Consider the following 17,290-nt stretch of genomic DNA (forward strand, 5'->3'; position numbering starts at 1 on the left):
GCTGTCCGGATGTGAGGTCAGCAGAAGGTCCAACAGGGAAGGTGTATGATCTTCCACATCTGGGATTCGCGTAGGCGAGGTAACCAGCTGCATCAGATCATATGACAGGGCGAAGTCGTAGACAGATCTCCCCGCATGATCAGTGGTACGAGAGCCGAGCCATTCAAAACATCTTGTTATTCTAATAATTATGGCTTTCCAAGTTTACGTTATTCACTATCTACTCTTTGATGTATTTAAATCATGAATCACTGTGAATTTACACATCCCTCTCATTGTCTTTAAACATATTATAGTTATTCATTATTCTGTAGGATGTTTATACAGTGTAAGCCCACTATGATCACTGATGCTTTTCAATTGTTTTGCTTCGAATGGTATAACACTATTTTTATCTTATAAATGCAAAAGTTTGGACGGATTTTTGTTAGAGCTTGTAGCGTAAACTGCTGAATATTGATGAAATTTGGCATAGATGTAGATAGCCTGGAAGAACACATAGGCTACTTACTTTTTTTTTAAAGTCGCGGGAAAAAGCTAGTTACCTGATAAACCTGAGAAACTGATAGATTTATTGGTAAATTGTAGATTAACGAATTTACTTATATTTATAATCTGCATTTTCGCCAACAATTTGAGAAAGTCTCGACTATCTTTGTTAAATCGTTCTAGGCGTTAGGTCATGCCCTAATTGGAGTCTTTGTAACACGGCCAGCCAGGTTAATTACTAATGCTCAGATAACAAATTATCTTTGACCTTTCACTTTGAAATTGCTTTTACTTACTTTGTTGATCGCGAAATAGATTTTCTAATAAGAACAATAGTTCTCTTTTAGAACATTGTTTTCAAGATCAATTTAAAAGACCAAAATACTCGACAACCATCTATAGATTTTCACCATTTAGACCGAGCAACTTGAACTCAACCATAGTCAGTTATTGTAGGGTAACTATTATTGTAGGGTAGGGAGTATAGTTCAATACACCTGTGTTTGGGGTTTGTTTAATAAAATTAAGTTTAACCTACCGAGGACTCTAAGTATTTGTGATGTTGAGAATGTTCAGCTTGTAAATATATTACTAATAATAATAAAAGACGGACTAATCCTTCGTTTTTGTTGACACAAAAACACACGGTGTGACCACCGATAGCTTAAATTGTATAGGTAATTTGTACACTAAAATCGTAAGTGTGTAGGCAACATTTGAATTATTAGCTACACTATACAAGCAAGTTTTAACTGCACAGTAACTGAAGGTGTGTAGACGTCTTTAGTTACGTAAGATAAAAACGAACCAATAAAACGAATAGATCAAAGGTATCGGACCTTAACATCAAGTATGTTACTTATAACTTTGTTGTAGGCAGTATTTCTCCTGAACTTCAAGTTAGGGTGCTTCTTTCAGCAACTTTTACGAACGAGGAAAAATATTTTGTTTCTTTCATACTCTTACTAAAAGGAAATTAAAAGTGAGTATTTATTACTTGTTACACATTTTATCTTTCAAGGCGTGCTTTTCTTTTGTTTTTACAGCTATCGTATCGTAGCTTTGATAATCATACTTCATACTAATATTATAAATGCGAAAGTTTAGATGTATGGATGTTTGGTAGAGTTTGTAGTATTAAATGCTGAACGGATTTTGATGAAATTTAGCATAGATGTAGAACATAGTCTGGAAGAATATATAGGCTATTTACTTTTGTTGTTCTTTTCATTCCACGCGGACGGTGTTGCGGGCAAGAGCATACTATAATTTTCTTTTATACTAGAGTTAATAATATAAGAAAATATTACGAATATATTTGATCGGTATCTAAGTTTTGTTACGAAATCCTAAGCTTATTTAAAATATTATGTTAGGACTAGAAAACGATTAATTTGTTAAAAAAATCTATACACCGTTTTTTCTATACAATATTTGTACCATAAAAATAAATGCAACATGACTTTTTTTCATTACGCAAAATCAACGTCGTTCGAAGAGCAAGAAATTTGAAAGTCACTCTTTAACATAGAAAAACCTCCCAAGTGACCTTTTATACCTTAAGAGGCTTCACTTTGTAATCGAGTTCTCGGTACTTTTAAAAGTTGAGAAAGAAAACTTTTCGCGGTCAGATTTTTAATTGATATAAAGTTAAGCTTTTTAAACTTCGAGTTTTAATAAGTTTTTTTTACTAAATGTTGACTAATGTTTAAAATCAATAGTTCTTTTCTCGATAATATAGTTGTTATTTTTTCTTACATTTTATATCATAAATGTTTTAAAACAACTGTATTTTTGAATGTTTTTCATAACCTCTTTCCTTATTGTATATTTAATAAGGGAACACAGGTGTTAGGATATCGAAGGGTCAATATGAATTCAGATATTCGAAGCTTACAGATTCCATAAAATAATTTAGCAAACTCTCGCAATTTCGATTAGATAAAACTATAGTAAAAATGTTAAGTAATGAACTAAAAAATGAGTAATGAAATAAAAAAGGAAATGAACGATTTCACTATATATCATTTAATCAGCTGGTGTATTCGTTTTGTACATGTCTATTACTTCTTAAATCTCTGGTTCATTAATTGTATCTATTGTTGCGTAATTCAAAACTTTTGGAGATTACTAATTCTAACATAACTACCAAATATTTTAATGTTATGATTTGTATTTTTGCAACCTTAAAACCTTAAAACCAACCAAAAACCAAACAAAGTTATTAGTGAGTAAAATTTTACACGGACGAAGTAGATAGATTATAGATTTTCTATAGTTTCTTTGAATTTTATTTTATTAACCTTGTCCAATTTACTGGAAATTTATTCATATATTAATGAGTCAAATAATAAAATAAAAAATGGTTTTATACTGTATTATATTAAAAAAGTGACACTCAGTAAGACCTCCTATTGACACCTCAATTAAGTTTAGGGTTGAAGTTGTCGAGAACTTACATGCAAACCTATACATAAAAACATATACGCTAAAAACATCAATCTCCTGAGGCAGTTGGATAAAATAAATCTAGCTACTCGATTTTAAAAAGCAAGCGACTGTACATTACAATAGTAAGCGAAGCTGTGTTTTAATATTTCCGTGACACCAGTGATGTGCTCATAAGTTGTACTTGTGATGAATTATTAAGTACAAGATGTTTGCGGCAGCATAAAGGAATCACCCATTCCCGTCCTGTGCTGTCGTAAAACGAGAATAAATAAACTAAGGGTATAGCTGTCTTTGCCTTCACTACAACCTATTGTACCAACATAACGAAAACTATCTTTTGTATTTCAATCAATTATCCATTAGAACATATTTCAAAAATGATATATGTTTCGTTGATTTAAGTTTCTTTCTATCTATCTACGAGTATATCTATTTCCAGTCTTTATGTAATATCAAAATAAAAATTCCAGATTCCGAAAAGATGATATATTTGCATCGCTGATAATGAATATCGAATTTAAAAAAATTTTGTCTGTCTCTCTGTTGCGGACAGCCACGTAATATCCGAAACGGTTGGGAAGATTTCGACGGGACTTTCACTGGAGGATAACTGACATGTATAGGCATATTATGAGCTACTTTTTTTTTAAATTCGCGCTGTCAAAATGGCGTAACGAGTGGCCCAAAACTGCGTTAACGAAGTTTTGCGGACAACAGCTCGTCTTTAATAAAGTCTAAAAATCATGCCTTAGTTTTTATTTCCACATATTTTAATTTGCAAGATCATTAATTTAATTAATGATTATTAAACATTTAACGTAACTTCTCCATTATAATGGACACCGAATGATTCATTCCTAATGAACAAGATAGCAATTACCTTGATGGATATCTTCGCACCTTTTTTAAACATGGTCGTATTTATATGGCCACTAAATTACTTTTATTTCTTCCACATTCGCTAATTGCACGTTTTCAATATTTCTTTCAACATTTTTAATTAATTGGATTTATTCTAAATAGTTAAATATGAAATGAAATAAAAAAAATGTAATTCAATCTACATTCACTCATTTTTGAACTGATTCTTATATGACCTCTTTTTCCGGTGCGAATACTTTTAGATAATTAACTAACGAAACAGTTTATTACAACCTCACTATCTAATCCTATCTTTTTTTTTACTTTTTATTAATTTGATTTTAAAAAATTAACACTCTTTTTCTCTTCCAGATTTCTCTCGCGACAACCCTCGTATAAGCGGCTATGAACAGTCATATGCAGTCGACGAACCCTTAGATGTGAACTGTACTTCGGCCAAATCTTTCCCAGCGCCGGAACTACAGTGGTACATTAATGGGGAGAAGGTAAATTATATGAAATTCACTTCTATAATCAAAGGCAATAATCAAGTGGATCAGAACACGGGGAATAGACCTAGCGATCGTGGTATTCCATTTGACTTTTGTCGTGAAACATAACCTCAAACTCATTTAAAATGTTTGCAAGATATATTTAAAATTAAGAAACTGTATTAATTTGACAAATCTGTATCACAAACTTTCCTTAAATTTATCTAACAGCCGATAGTTTAGAGAATAGATGTCATGTTGCAGAACACTTGATAGAACTTTGTCAAATTGTGTAGAGTAGTTCAGTATGCAAACAAATTACACATCTGTACATGAAGTGTAGGGCGGAATGAATATTTAAATGCAGTACCGTAGGTTCCTCTGTACTTAAATATTTATTAACTGAGTCTCAATCCAGGGACTGATACTAGATTTATTACCAACTAAAAAATGTTACTTCGATCACATACATATATACTGAAGAATTATATTAAAAGAAGTAGCAGTTATAAGATAAACAGACAAATTGAGTACGTCCTTTTGGGAAGTCGGTCAAAAATATTATACAAAATATCAGATTTACAAATCAGAAACCAACTTTGAAATTTGAAACATTCACGGCCGAATACTAAAACATCTCTACACATCCTCTTACAATTTGACATATGTCAATTTTTTAATAGAATTTAGAGTTTAAATAGCTCATTGAAGACGCTGTTACATATTCAAATCTCGTTTCAATATTTGGCCGCAAGTCCATAATGATAATCATAAATAAAAAGTAATTATCATGCTTTTAAAGGCAGTGGAAAACATAAGCATAAATTATTAATACTTGAAAATAAGCCCGCAACCGAACAGAATAACCCGAAGTATAAATTTAAATTAAAATTAAAGAGGCGAAGTGCAGTTTCGAAAAACTCTTATTGGACGCAGTCTTTTTCTCTTTAATACATTAAAAGTCAGTAAATATGAAAATATAATCCAATTCGAAATTTAAATTCAAAAATTTAAAAAGTTTCGCCGTTTTGTTTCATCAATGAATGTGCAGGAAAGTTATTCCCATATTGGAGTAAAAAGATTTATTTAATAAAAAAAAATATATATTGATTCATTGCAGTCTTTTTTTCGCCTTTATACCTAGACACAAAACACATAAACAAGACGATATAGATATCTCAGAAAAAATGATTGAAACTATTTTTTTTTTAGGTGATAGAACGAGGTTTGTTGATAGCGTATGGCGCGAAGCCCGTATCTCAAGGTCTGCTGATCTCCACGTTAGGTTTGAAAGCCCTCGCAAAACCTAACATGAGAATCACATGTATTGCTTCAATTGGAACCCACAAAAGAGAACGAAGTGTTATTATAGGTAAGAAACATTTCTGTCTATTTTTTAAAATTTAATCTATTAGACAATGTTTACTTTTTATGCATTACTGATCGAAGATATGTTTGTTCGATCAAAATATGTAAGAAATAGATTTTTGTATTTTGGTATATGTCAACACAACCTAAATAAGGAATAATCTGAGAAAAATTGGACGAATGTCGAACACCTTTCCTTAACCTTCATCACATTCGACCAAAAACGGTGGCATATTGACACAAATAAATGTGAAATTTCTTTTACAATTTTATTACAAGATTGTCGTGTTATTTGTATCCAAACTTGAATAGTAAAACGAAATAAATGTTAAACAGAACATACTTCAAAAAAAATTGACGAGAATTAAAACTTTGTTAACTTATTTAACGATGGGGACATAAACCAGAAAGTGTTAAGATTGAATGTGGATGGCTACAAAGGAAGGGGACGACCGAAGAAAGTATGGATGGATTGTGTAAAAGAGGATATGCTTAAAAAAGGAGTGGATTCAGATATGACGGCTGATAGAGAAGTATGCAAGAGCAGCACATACTGTGCCGACCATCCGTAAGGGATAAGGACAAGTGGATGATGATAATAACTTATTTGGCTAAAATTTGCACATTACAATTTTCAAATAACTAAAGATTTTATTTAACAAGAAGCCGATTTTTCTCACAATAAACTAATATCTATACCGTATTAATTAAAATGCAAGATTAGTTAAACAATGTAGAAATCATATGCATTAACCTTAACACAGATATGGTGAAGACAACCTTGATAGTAACTCTGCAATTATGTTACCTAAAAGGTACCGTTTCGTAATATAATATTAAAAACCCATAATATTCGAAACCAAATGGCACACTTTCGTAATACAATATTTGGCCTCATCTATAACAAGCTTAGATTCTCTGAGCATTGAAACTAGGGTTGTGACGGAGGCCATTTTAACGGAAGCGGATGCGGATGCGGAGGCGAAGGGCTAAAGAAATAAATACTAAAACTACGTTAATTCAAAATACATATTGGTACATAATTACAAGATACAGATTATTATGCAAATATAATGTATGACAATTATAGTTAGCCGCATAAACGATACCTAACCGCCAACTTACGTTAAAGTCGTAAATTGACCTCCGTTATAACTCCGCATAAAAAAGAACAGAACCGGAAGCGGATGCGGAGTTAATATTTCTTGCGGAACTTCCGCACTTGCGGATGCTGAAGCAGAATTCCGTTACAACCCTAGTTGTAACCATATATGTTATGGGAAAAGACTCGACTAGAAAGACTGGATATTCAACTTCTAAGGCGTAAAACGATGGATGTAAGACCTACATAGACCAAGATATGTACATACTTGGATAAAATGGCAATAATGAAATTGATGATATAAGTAGTATGGATGAATTGTGTGAAATATTATATATAGAAAAGATAGAAAGAGGTAAGCTTAAGAAAGGAGTGGATTCAGATATGACAGCTGATAGAGATGTATGGAAGAGCAGCACATACTCTGCCGACCATACGTAAGGGATAAGGGCAAGTAGACGACATAAAAAACTAGTTTCATCAATAATACGTATGATACGTCATTAATATATGCTACAAATTTTTATTGTCTTGCTAATATTATAAATGCGAAAGTTTAGATGGATGGATGGCTATTTGTACCCGAAACCGCTGAACGAATTCCGATAAAATTGGTACAGATGTAGAGGATAGGCTGGAAGGCTACTTACTTTTTTCTTTTTAATTACACGCGGACAGAATCGCGGACTAAGGCTAGTAATTTATAAATTACACGCTGACCTATATACTGCGATAATTATGTTGCAATCTCAGTTAAAGTGGTTGAGTGAGTAGGGGAGTTGAACTCGATGAGGGGAATGTGGGGATAAACAGTATCATTGAAGATGTGCCATTAAAAGTATGAAAAGATATGAAAAAAAATGTTATACAGTAATTAAAATCTATAAGAATAAATTTAAATGTTTGTGTAGTTTATTGTGAAATCAAAAGAAATGATTCTTATATTGAATTAAACCTTTATATTGGACCTTTATATTGAATTCAAAAAATATTAAAATATTATAGTATGTAAAAAAATAGTACACCGCGCTACGGAATTTATCTTATAGTAATACTAGCTTTCGCCCGCGACTCCGTCCACGTGGATTTAAAAATTGAGTAGCCTATGTGATCTTCTAGATTATGTTCTACATGTCAAATTTCATCTAAATTAGTTCAGCCGTTTAGGCTACAAACTCTAACAAACATCCATCCATCTAAACTTTTGCATTTATAGTATTAGTATGATACACGTAATACACAAGATATCAATTAAAAGTAAAATTTAATTAATTTAAGTGTTATAATATGAATCATTAAAGGCTTAATGAAGATACAATCGGAGGATTTATCTCCGACCGCTTTGTAGCTGCATAATATAATTAACGTAATTACATTACATCAAGTTAATTAGTTTGTAATTGATTTTACTTAATATTATATTCAAATTTGCTTTATTTTATTACTAGCTGTTCCGGTGCGTATTCATCCGCATGAAATTATGAAAACTTTATTATATATTATTTTTTTAACTCTCACTAAAGTAACTTTTGACTTTAAAATGTTTTATAAGCTGTTTTCTCTTTGTTATAACTTACTAAAGGTTATATCTTTATTAATAAACTAGCTATTCCTGTGCGACTTTATCCGCGTGGAATTATAGTTTTGTTTACATTTGTCAAATTATCAATAGCAAATGTCAAAATGACATAACAAACCTTGGCAATCTTGCTTCCTTTATGTTGGCAGCAATTTATGGTCTCTTTCCTACATTAGCGATTTTATCCAAAATGTTTACCCCTTAAGTTTAATGGCGTGAAAATATATAGCCTAAAGCGTGACGCAAGTGTAGGGCTTTTTATTAAAACAAGAATTATTCAAAAATATGCTGTAATTCACATCTTAGGCAACAAAGAAGTGTGTGTTTACGTTTTATTATAATAGTATAGATACAACTAACACATTTTTATAATGATGTTAAGGTGTCACAGACTATCATAGACTTTTCCAAACTATTCTCATAAACAATTGCTACGTTTCGCCAACTTATAAATTCCCAGCAATGTAAGTACAGTCGCGGAATACCACTTTAGGAAAATTGCCTTGTTCATTGCAACGAGACAAACTACGCCTCTTCCTACAAGTCACTAATTAGATAGCAGTGAGTGCAAACGAAGGGATAATAATAAAAAGAAACAAGTCTTGTAACAATAACCGACGTTTACGTACCGACACATTTAAGCTGCATGGTATTGATTTTTGTTTCGCGTCTCGTGTCAAAATTTACAAACGATTGTAGCTTGTTGTGTTGAAAACCGGCAGTTTCCCTGATTGTACATACTACCATAAATTAATTGAGAATCCCTGAAGTAGACCCAAACATTTGGTACACCTTTGATTCTTTCATAAAAATAATACAATAATATTACTTGCTTCTTTCAGAGACAAGCTCGTCGGCACGACGAATGGCGAAGTGTTCATTCATTATTCTAACGACCGTCATCAACATCGCTATCCATACGATCTCGTGATACTGACACCATTAATGATATACACATATGAGATTCCGAACCGAATCATTAACATTTTATGTAAGTAATGAGACAAAAAAATGTTATGTACATCTGACTTATGTTTCGGTCAATTTTTGCCATATAGTATGTCGAATTATTCATTTTTAATTGTGTAATTATTAAATTGTCAATTGAGGAACAATTTTAATCGAAGTTTAAGTGAGTTTCCATTGTCCAAAAACTTGTACAACAAATTTAACGTACATATGTATCAAATGTTTTTTGGCTTTCGAAACAAAACACAGATAGTTCAAATATAAGTCTGAATTTTCACAAATTATTATTTTAAAATAAATAAAGACAACTTTTAAATTTACTTTTTTTTTAATGTTCACTTGTTAAAGTAAAAAGTATCAATGTATGTATAGACAAATATTTTTATTTTTAGCAGTTGAATTTATTAAAAAAAAAATGTTTTTCATGATTCCATTAAACATTTAATAATGTGTCAAGGACTCGGCAATGCGGATGAAAAATGTGATGTGAATGGAAATTTTTTATTAAAAACACGAACGACAGTCGAGTACGTACTTATCTTAAATATTAGATTAAACGCAGAACTTGATTTAAATAAAATGTAATCAAAGACGTTTCTATTTACACAGCAAAGTTAATATTCGGCATGTTAAATTAGTTTACATAAGAGGAATAATTTTATATGCTTAGTAAATATTAGTATATTATCTTCTGTACAAAGAACATTGTAAATCACCGTCACGATTAAACCTCGACAGTTTATAATCTTAGTGTGCACACCTCAAACTAAACTATCGCACAACTATTTAGTTTTGCTTTGTTTCCTATGAGATACGTAAGTGCGCATACTACTCGATATTTAATTGTGCAACTAAACAGTTGAATTGCCTACGAAACAATCGACAGTCGCACAACAATTGTTCGATAGTTTAGTCAAAGATGTGCGCGCGGTCTTACTGGTCATATTATATAATAATTCAATATTGTGATTATATGTATTTGTTTAGACTTTTCTTATACAAAGAAACTTAAATCGTCTAAAATCGCGGTCTACACACAACGTTGTATCGTCGCCATGAGTTGTCTATTCGGTTTATTTACAAAATAATGGTAGAGATTTGCTCCGCCATCTTTTAAATCGCAGCGACTTTTCTCACGACAATCTTGACAAACAGGCAGCTAGCGATTGCTTTGGCGATGACAGGTAGAAATGTCAACGTATGCCTGTGTATTGTGTAAGTCGCTTAGCGATTAACATCTTCGAGTTACGACGATTTACGTTCCCTTGTATACGAAGGGCCCTAGAATTGTAAGTTGTTTTATTTTAGTTTAAGCAAGCGATTGTCAATCTAGGAAAAAATGCGTGATATTAAAATTACTTTTAATGTAAATAAACTTTCAATCTTTTTAACATATCTTTTATTTCTGTGGATTTCGACTGAAATGACACATCATCATTATCACCAGCTCACTTGCCCTTCTGAGGAGCTCAAAACCTACCTTTAGTTAGGGTGACTAGGCCATAGTCAACCAAGTTGGCCCAGTGGTTCCGTTGACTTCACACATATCTTTGTATTTCTTTGCCGACATGTGCAGGTTGCATCACGATGTTTTCCTTCGCTGTAAGATCGTAGGGTATATTATGTACATATGAAAATTCGAAAATCACATTGGCACATGCCGGGATTCGAACCCAAGACCTGTAGTTTACCAGTCAAGTGGTTAAACCACTGAGCTACCGACACTCTCAACTAAATTACTTTAAATAGACAAATAGAGTGTAAACATGTGACACGTACTTTGCACCCCGTATAGTAAGAAATATATTTAACAGACTGATAGCTGGACCTTAATAACGTCCCACAAGGAAGCTTCCATTTGACACGTGCAATTATACAATGTCAATTAACATCAATTAGTGTCCGTATAATAATTGACAATCGTGTTAAGCCTGTCAATTATCAACCTATCTCAATTATCTTCACAATCAAGAATGGATCGAAGGAAATGTTTAAACAAAAAATCTAATACGGTAAGTATGCAAAATCTTTTGAATCAACAGACTTGACAGAGATTTCATACGCGTGGTATTAAAAAAAACAATTAGTAGACTATGCTTTCTACCTCTGCATAAAATTTTAATCAGTACCACTGAAGATTCTTTATTATAAAATTTCACCCATCTAATCTTTCGTATTTAAAATATCAGTAATATTGACAATCTACCATTAAACTGTTAAAACATTCGTGAGAGTTAAAAAAATCATTAAAAAATGTATTAGTTTTGTTAATTACACTAATAAAGAGGAAATATTTGTATTTTTGTATGTAGTAAAGTAACACAAAAACTAATGGACCGATTTTAAAAAAATATCTGACGATTAGAAAGCTATGTTATCAGTGCGTAACATAGGCTATATTATTTTTAATTTCACGCGGGCTAAGTCGCGAGCAACAGCTAGTCTTACTATAAATGCGAAAGTTTCTATGGATGGATAGATGTTTGTTAGAGTTTGTAGTGTCAAACTGTAGTGAACTTTCGAACGGATCTTGATGAAATTTAGCATAGATGAAGGGAATAGTCTGTAAGATCACATAGGCTACTCTTTTAAAATTCCAAACGGACGTAGTCACGGATGAAAACTAGTAAACAATAATGCAAAATAATGTTGCAATATAAAAGGACATTTATACCGAAATGGTAGAAAGATGTCAAGGCCTACGTCTTGAATTCTTTTAAGTTTTACGGCCGCTGCATAACGTAATTAATAAATATAGTGTAACGGAATCGAATATGTTTTCTTTCTTTTGACTTGATATATTACAAAGACGTGTTAATAAATAAAACTTCGTAAATACTTTTAACATTTATATGATACAATAAAAATAAACAACAATTTTATTTATGTATTTGCATAATTCTACGTATTACTTTTAGGCCGATTATCTACAATTTCATAACTTATTCCATTACTTTTTAAACGCTCAACGATATCTGTATCGTAGAAAGCACACTCTGGCATCAGAACACCACCTCTGAAATATAAAAACGTTACATTTTAAGACAAAATCTTTTTAATTTAAAGTGCCTTATATCACTCACGCTGTATGCAACTTACTTTGGTATTTTCGAGGTCTCTAATAATATTGTAACTGCAGAAAAGAGGGCCGTTGTTGCTGTCGATTTGTAGGCAGGGTCGGATCCAGTAATCTAAAATAGAAAGGTATTTTTAACATACAGTTTGACAAATGATCTCATATGATTTCTTATACATCTACAGAACATGCAACCAATTAACCAATTAATTATTGGTAGCCAAAGCACTAGTTACTCGTAAACTAGATTGTTAATATTCATGCCGTAACACGTCACTCGTGCACTCCGCGTAACACGTAACATGCTACATTACAGCCCGTAACGTTAGTTAACCCCTTTAGGCGATAGTCAAATATAGCAACGTTATTTGCTATAATATTAATTTTTTAATAGTTTTATTAATGTATCCTTACCTTTACAATATGCTTGTTCGCATTTGGATCACTACATTTTCCTATCAATGTAAACGTATACTTTAAATCATTCTTCAGTTTTTCTGATGGCCCCTTATGTGACATTAAACCAAACGAAAAGAAGCCTGGATGCTTCCACATTAAGTTCCTAAAGCATTTAAGTTTACATAGAAAATATGCAATGAAAACTAAAGGAATTATCAAAAAGTGAATCCATAACGGCATCGTTGTATAGGCCCTGAAATGTATTGGTTTCTTTCCTCTTTTCTCTTTGAAATATATTTGAGCTATAGAATCGACTTCATAATCCGGTCCTGGATAAGGGAACCACCATCTCCTTTCGTATTTATGAAAAAATGATCTGTAACAATGAGTGAAATAAAATATTATAAAACTTCATAAAACACGAAAAATTACCTTAGTTTTATTTTATTTAAACACAGAATTTCGGGAGAACAATCATTTTATTGAAACATACATCTATAGTACAAATATGTAAAATGTATAAGACTAATTTCGAAGTGTTAAAGTCAACTTTTATTCTATAATGTTTGCTTTAGTATTATCCAAGTTGGATAGGAAGGAGATTTCTATATAGAAAATATGAATATAATGCAGAGCAAACGACAACATACATCAACAAGGAACACGAGCCGAAGGCATGTCACATCTGTTCTCTCAATACGCAATTCCGAAACGGAAATTATGATTTTAAGCGTGAATTTCACTCAATTTTGAGATCGATATTCCAATAATTTACTATCTAAGGATAAATTAAACGTAATAGAAACACTAAATCTATAATAATGAAAGCGCCAACATCCTAATGGTTTGGGGTATTAACTACCAATGTTGCGGTCAAGGGTTCGTATTCCGCCACTGGACTATTGTGCTGTACCACATCCTAGCACACGCCTAGAGCTTAGTTGGAATGGTAATTCAGTTAATGATTGTTACAGCATGTTCACAAATATACACGACTTGGGATATCATTTGGCAAACAGGCCTAAAGTAACCGATACAAACTTAATATCTATATATACTAGTTTTCGCACGAGACTCCGTCCGCGTAGACTTAAAAAGAAAAAACAAAAGCAGCCTATGTGTTCTATATGTATACCAACTTTTATTGAAAACCGTTCCCGTTTAGGCTACAAACTAACAAACATTCAACCATCCATCAACTTTCGGATTTGTAATATTAATATAAAGTATGATTTTTAATAGACATAATAAAATTACACGTTGAATGTCACAAGAATGGTCAGATAACAGTAAGAGCGGGCGCACACCGTTGACTAAACAATCTCACAACAGTTGTGCGATTATTTAGTCAAAAATGTGCGCGCCCTCTAAAGGTAATAGAAAAAGGTAGTCCGCATAAACACGACCTTTGTTTTAACCGTTGATTATTTTCCGTGACGCGCAGAGTTTTGTTGGCCCCGACATATGTCAAGTGAAATTGTGAATACGCAACACAATGATTTTTGAGGGGCAAAAAGAATGTTTCTTTTTACACAGACAAGCACAGGCTATGAAAACTGTAAAATACAGTTTTTAGACAACACACAAACAAAAACCATAATCTATACCTAAAATTATAAAGAGAAAAACTTTGCTTGATTGTAACGAAAAGGCTCAAAAACTATTGTGCTGAATTTAAACATTTTTTCACCGTTATTTATCCGTGAGTAACATAACCTATATTTATTCATTTGTTAATCATTATCTTTAAATTTTACGCGGACAGAATCGCGGGCAAAAGCTAGTGAAACATACGTAATGAAAACGCAAACATTAAGATGAGTTAATATTGAAATTTCTCTTTCGAAAAGGGCTTAAACCTTAAACCGATAATGACAAAGTGCTGCTGAAGTTTTAAATTCAGAAATTATGTCGCTACAAAATATATTATAATACTTTTTGTTTTCACTTTATAAAACCTTTGTGTGTTTGCTCTTAATCCATGCATAGTTAATTCAGTACAAATGTTTCAGCATAAAATCACTGCAAGAAGATATATTATGCAAAAAGTAAACGTTCTAACAGAGTGTTTCTCGTTGGGTCGATCGAACCACCGATCAATCGGCCTAAAGACATTTTTCCCATTGTGCCGATCGGCTCAACGGGAACACCGTGTCTGAAGATGTTAAAAACGAATTTAAAACACCTTTAAGTTTAAATACCAATTAAATATTTAAGGAAATATAGCAATTACTGAAAAAAAAGTTGACATTTCCGTAAGACGCGGGTACAAAGGCAGGGAAATACAAAGTTCAAGATAATACAGAAATCACATGTCAGACGCAGAAGAAGATGGGTTCGATAACAATGTAAACATACGCGTATTTGAAAGCCCAACAGCAATTGCTTTTGTAATTGATTTAGTTTCCAACTTTAAGGATATCAATTATGAAAAAGTTAAAGGGCTACTGGGCAAAGTATAACTGTTCTGGTACTTGTAATATTGGTAATATTAAATTTAGTTTACATATAGAAATGTTAATTAGTTCCTTAGAACTTCCTTTAGAACTCCATTTCCAATAAAGATTAATTTGATAAATGTGGTAGACATCGCCATTTATAGTTCTAATAAGATCTTAAATTATATTTACTGTTTTATTTCCCTCGGTACAGGTTCACTGGTCTCTTCACCAAAGGTCTCTTTCTTCAAATCTTTGTACTTCTTCATGTTAGCCATTTCATAAACAAAAGCCTCCCAAGTACCGTAATGTACTAGTGTTTTGTTTCTACCGCCGTAATAACATTCTCTAGGTATGTGTAACTCGACGTAACATTCGGCTGTGTGCAACGACCCTGAAATCAATCATTAACATAAAACGCCTATAGCCTTGTAAACAAACGAGTTCTAATATTATAAATATTCAAACACTGGATCCTTTAAATTAACAAATATATCATAAACGAGCTGTTGCTCGCTACTTCGTCTGCGTGGTATTAGAAAACATACGAACTATGTAAATAACAAATAGCTACGTTTCCCTCGTGAACCGGACGTTTCTCGGGGATGAACCTTATCCCGTGTGTACTCCAGACTTTGTTTTATATCTGTGCCAAATTTCAATAAGATATGTTGAACCGTTGCAGAATGATCGAGTAAACATTAAAAAACTAAATTAATGAATTCCTCGGGAGCCGTTACTATTCCCGGGATAAAAAGTAGCCTATGTGTTCTTCCAGACTATGCTCTAAACCTGTGCCAAATTTCATGAATATCCGTTCAACCGTTTAAGCTACAAACACTAACAAACATCCATCCATCCATCTAAACTTTCGCATTTATAATATTAGTAAGATTTACCTTTAAAATGTCTATCCAATAGTATTAAACCAGTCGAAGTTGGTATAGAGGCGAAACCGCAACTTGGAACTATGATAACACCCGCCTCTTCTGCACGTTTGTGGTAGGCTCTGTATACGTTTAACATATGCTGGAAATATTTTAAAACAATTATTATAAAGGACAAATGTAGATCAAAAAAGCAGAAAAAAACTTGTTCCTAATGAGAAAATTAAAGAAGTTGTGATGTTAATTAAATAATAATGTAAATACCAGAAATAATACCTGAGATCATTTAGTTTTTGTCCATTAAAGTGTTTTATAAATGATTAATGCCCGGTTTCCCAGCTACGTTTAACCATTCTTTAGTGTTTTTGCTTCGATAAATCCACGAAATGCGTTTCCGAACTACGTAACTTGAGTTTTACTTCGTTGATATACATAAACGATAAATAAATCGATAGCTTATGACACAATAAGTGGGTACTTCAAAAACCCAGTATAATTCTTCAAAAACGTAAATTAAAACGTTTTATACTCAATTTCATTGTTTTTTTTCTACCTTATCACTCATTTTATACTCTACGTTATTTCACCGTTTCAGGAGTTGTATAAGAAAACATTACGATACATTTTCAGTGTAAATAAAATAATAGAACACCGCAGAGAAAAACTCCAGTGGCAATAAAACATTTCCGTAATCGTAAACAAACAACGGAGTAATCAAGTAGACGATACGATCAACAATTGAAAAATGTTACACCTGGGAGGCAACGGAACAAATAACAAGCCAGAAATATGACTGCCTAGCCCAGTGGGGAAGAAAAATCGCGTAGTAGACATGAATCGGACGTCTCTTGGGATAACCTTTCCCTATTATTTACTTTATTCATTTTTAACACAGATTATAAAAAAATTAAAAAAATAACAACACATTTTCTGATAAAATTTTAAGGTTAGCAAGAATGAAAATTATAAATAAAACCTTTGAATAAATCACGTCAAAGCCTAAGTAGTTAAGTATAACTATGCATTATAATTTAATGAAACAAACCGTAATTAAGAATATTTTCATTGATTGTAAATAAATGTTGCTCGATGTTATTTTTATTATTTGACTTTTGGCATTGTTTTGACATTAGCCTTGTTGGACGGTTACTTTCCCCCGTCCGGGGCTCTGGAGGTGTGG

General features: G+C 32.2%; 2 protein-coding genes across 2 annotated transcripts in view; one reads left to right on the plus strand and one right to left on the minus strand.

The window, feature by feature from the left end:
- LOC106106249 overlaps nucleotides 1-9,375 on the plus strand; it is an 81,707-nt gene extending 72,332 nt beyond the window's left edge. The window contains exons 4-6 of the mRNA XM_013286802.1: nucleotides 4,174-4,307; nucleotides 5,505-5,664; nucleotides 9,184-9,375. Of these exons, the coding sequence (XP_013142256.1) occupies nucleotides 4,174-4,307; nucleotides 5,505-5,664; nucleotides 9,184-9,272 (383 nt within the window). The 3' untranslated portion in view covers nucleotides 9,273-9,375. The remainder of the gene's footprint in view (nucleotides 1-4,173; nucleotides 4,308-5,504; nucleotides 5,665-9,183) is intronic.
- Nucleotides 9,376-12,146: 2,771 nt separating this feature from the next.
- LOC106106306 (saccharopine dehydrogenase-like oxidoreductase) overlaps nucleotides 12,147-17,290 on the minus strand; it is a 12,029-nt gene continuing 6,885 nt past the window's right edge. The window contains exons 4-8 of the mRNA XM_013286875.1: nucleotides 16,123-16,252; nucleotides 15,416-15,617; nucleotides 12,801-13,161; nucleotides 12,410-12,501; nucleotides 12,147-12,326 (exon numbers count right to left, since the gene is read on the minus strand). Of these exons, the coding sequence (XP_013142329.1) occupies nucleotides 12,212-12,326; nucleotides 12,410-12,501; nucleotides 12,801-13,161; nucleotides 15,416-15,617; nucleotides 16,123-16,252 (900 nt within the window). The 3' untranslated portion in view covers nucleotides 12,147-12,211. The remainder of the gene's footprint in view (nucleotides 12,327-12,409; nucleotides 12,502-12,800; nucleotides 13,162-15,415; nucleotides 15,618-16,122; nucleotides 16,253-17,290) is intronic.

Source organism: Papilio polytes, unplaced genomic scaffold (genome assembly GCF_000836215.1).
Source record: "Papilio polytes unplaced genomic scaffold, Ppol_1.0 DF822289.1, whole genome shotgun sequence".
NCBI lineage: Eukaryota > Metazoa > Arthropoda > Insecta > Lepidoptera > Papilionidae > Papilio > Papilio polytes.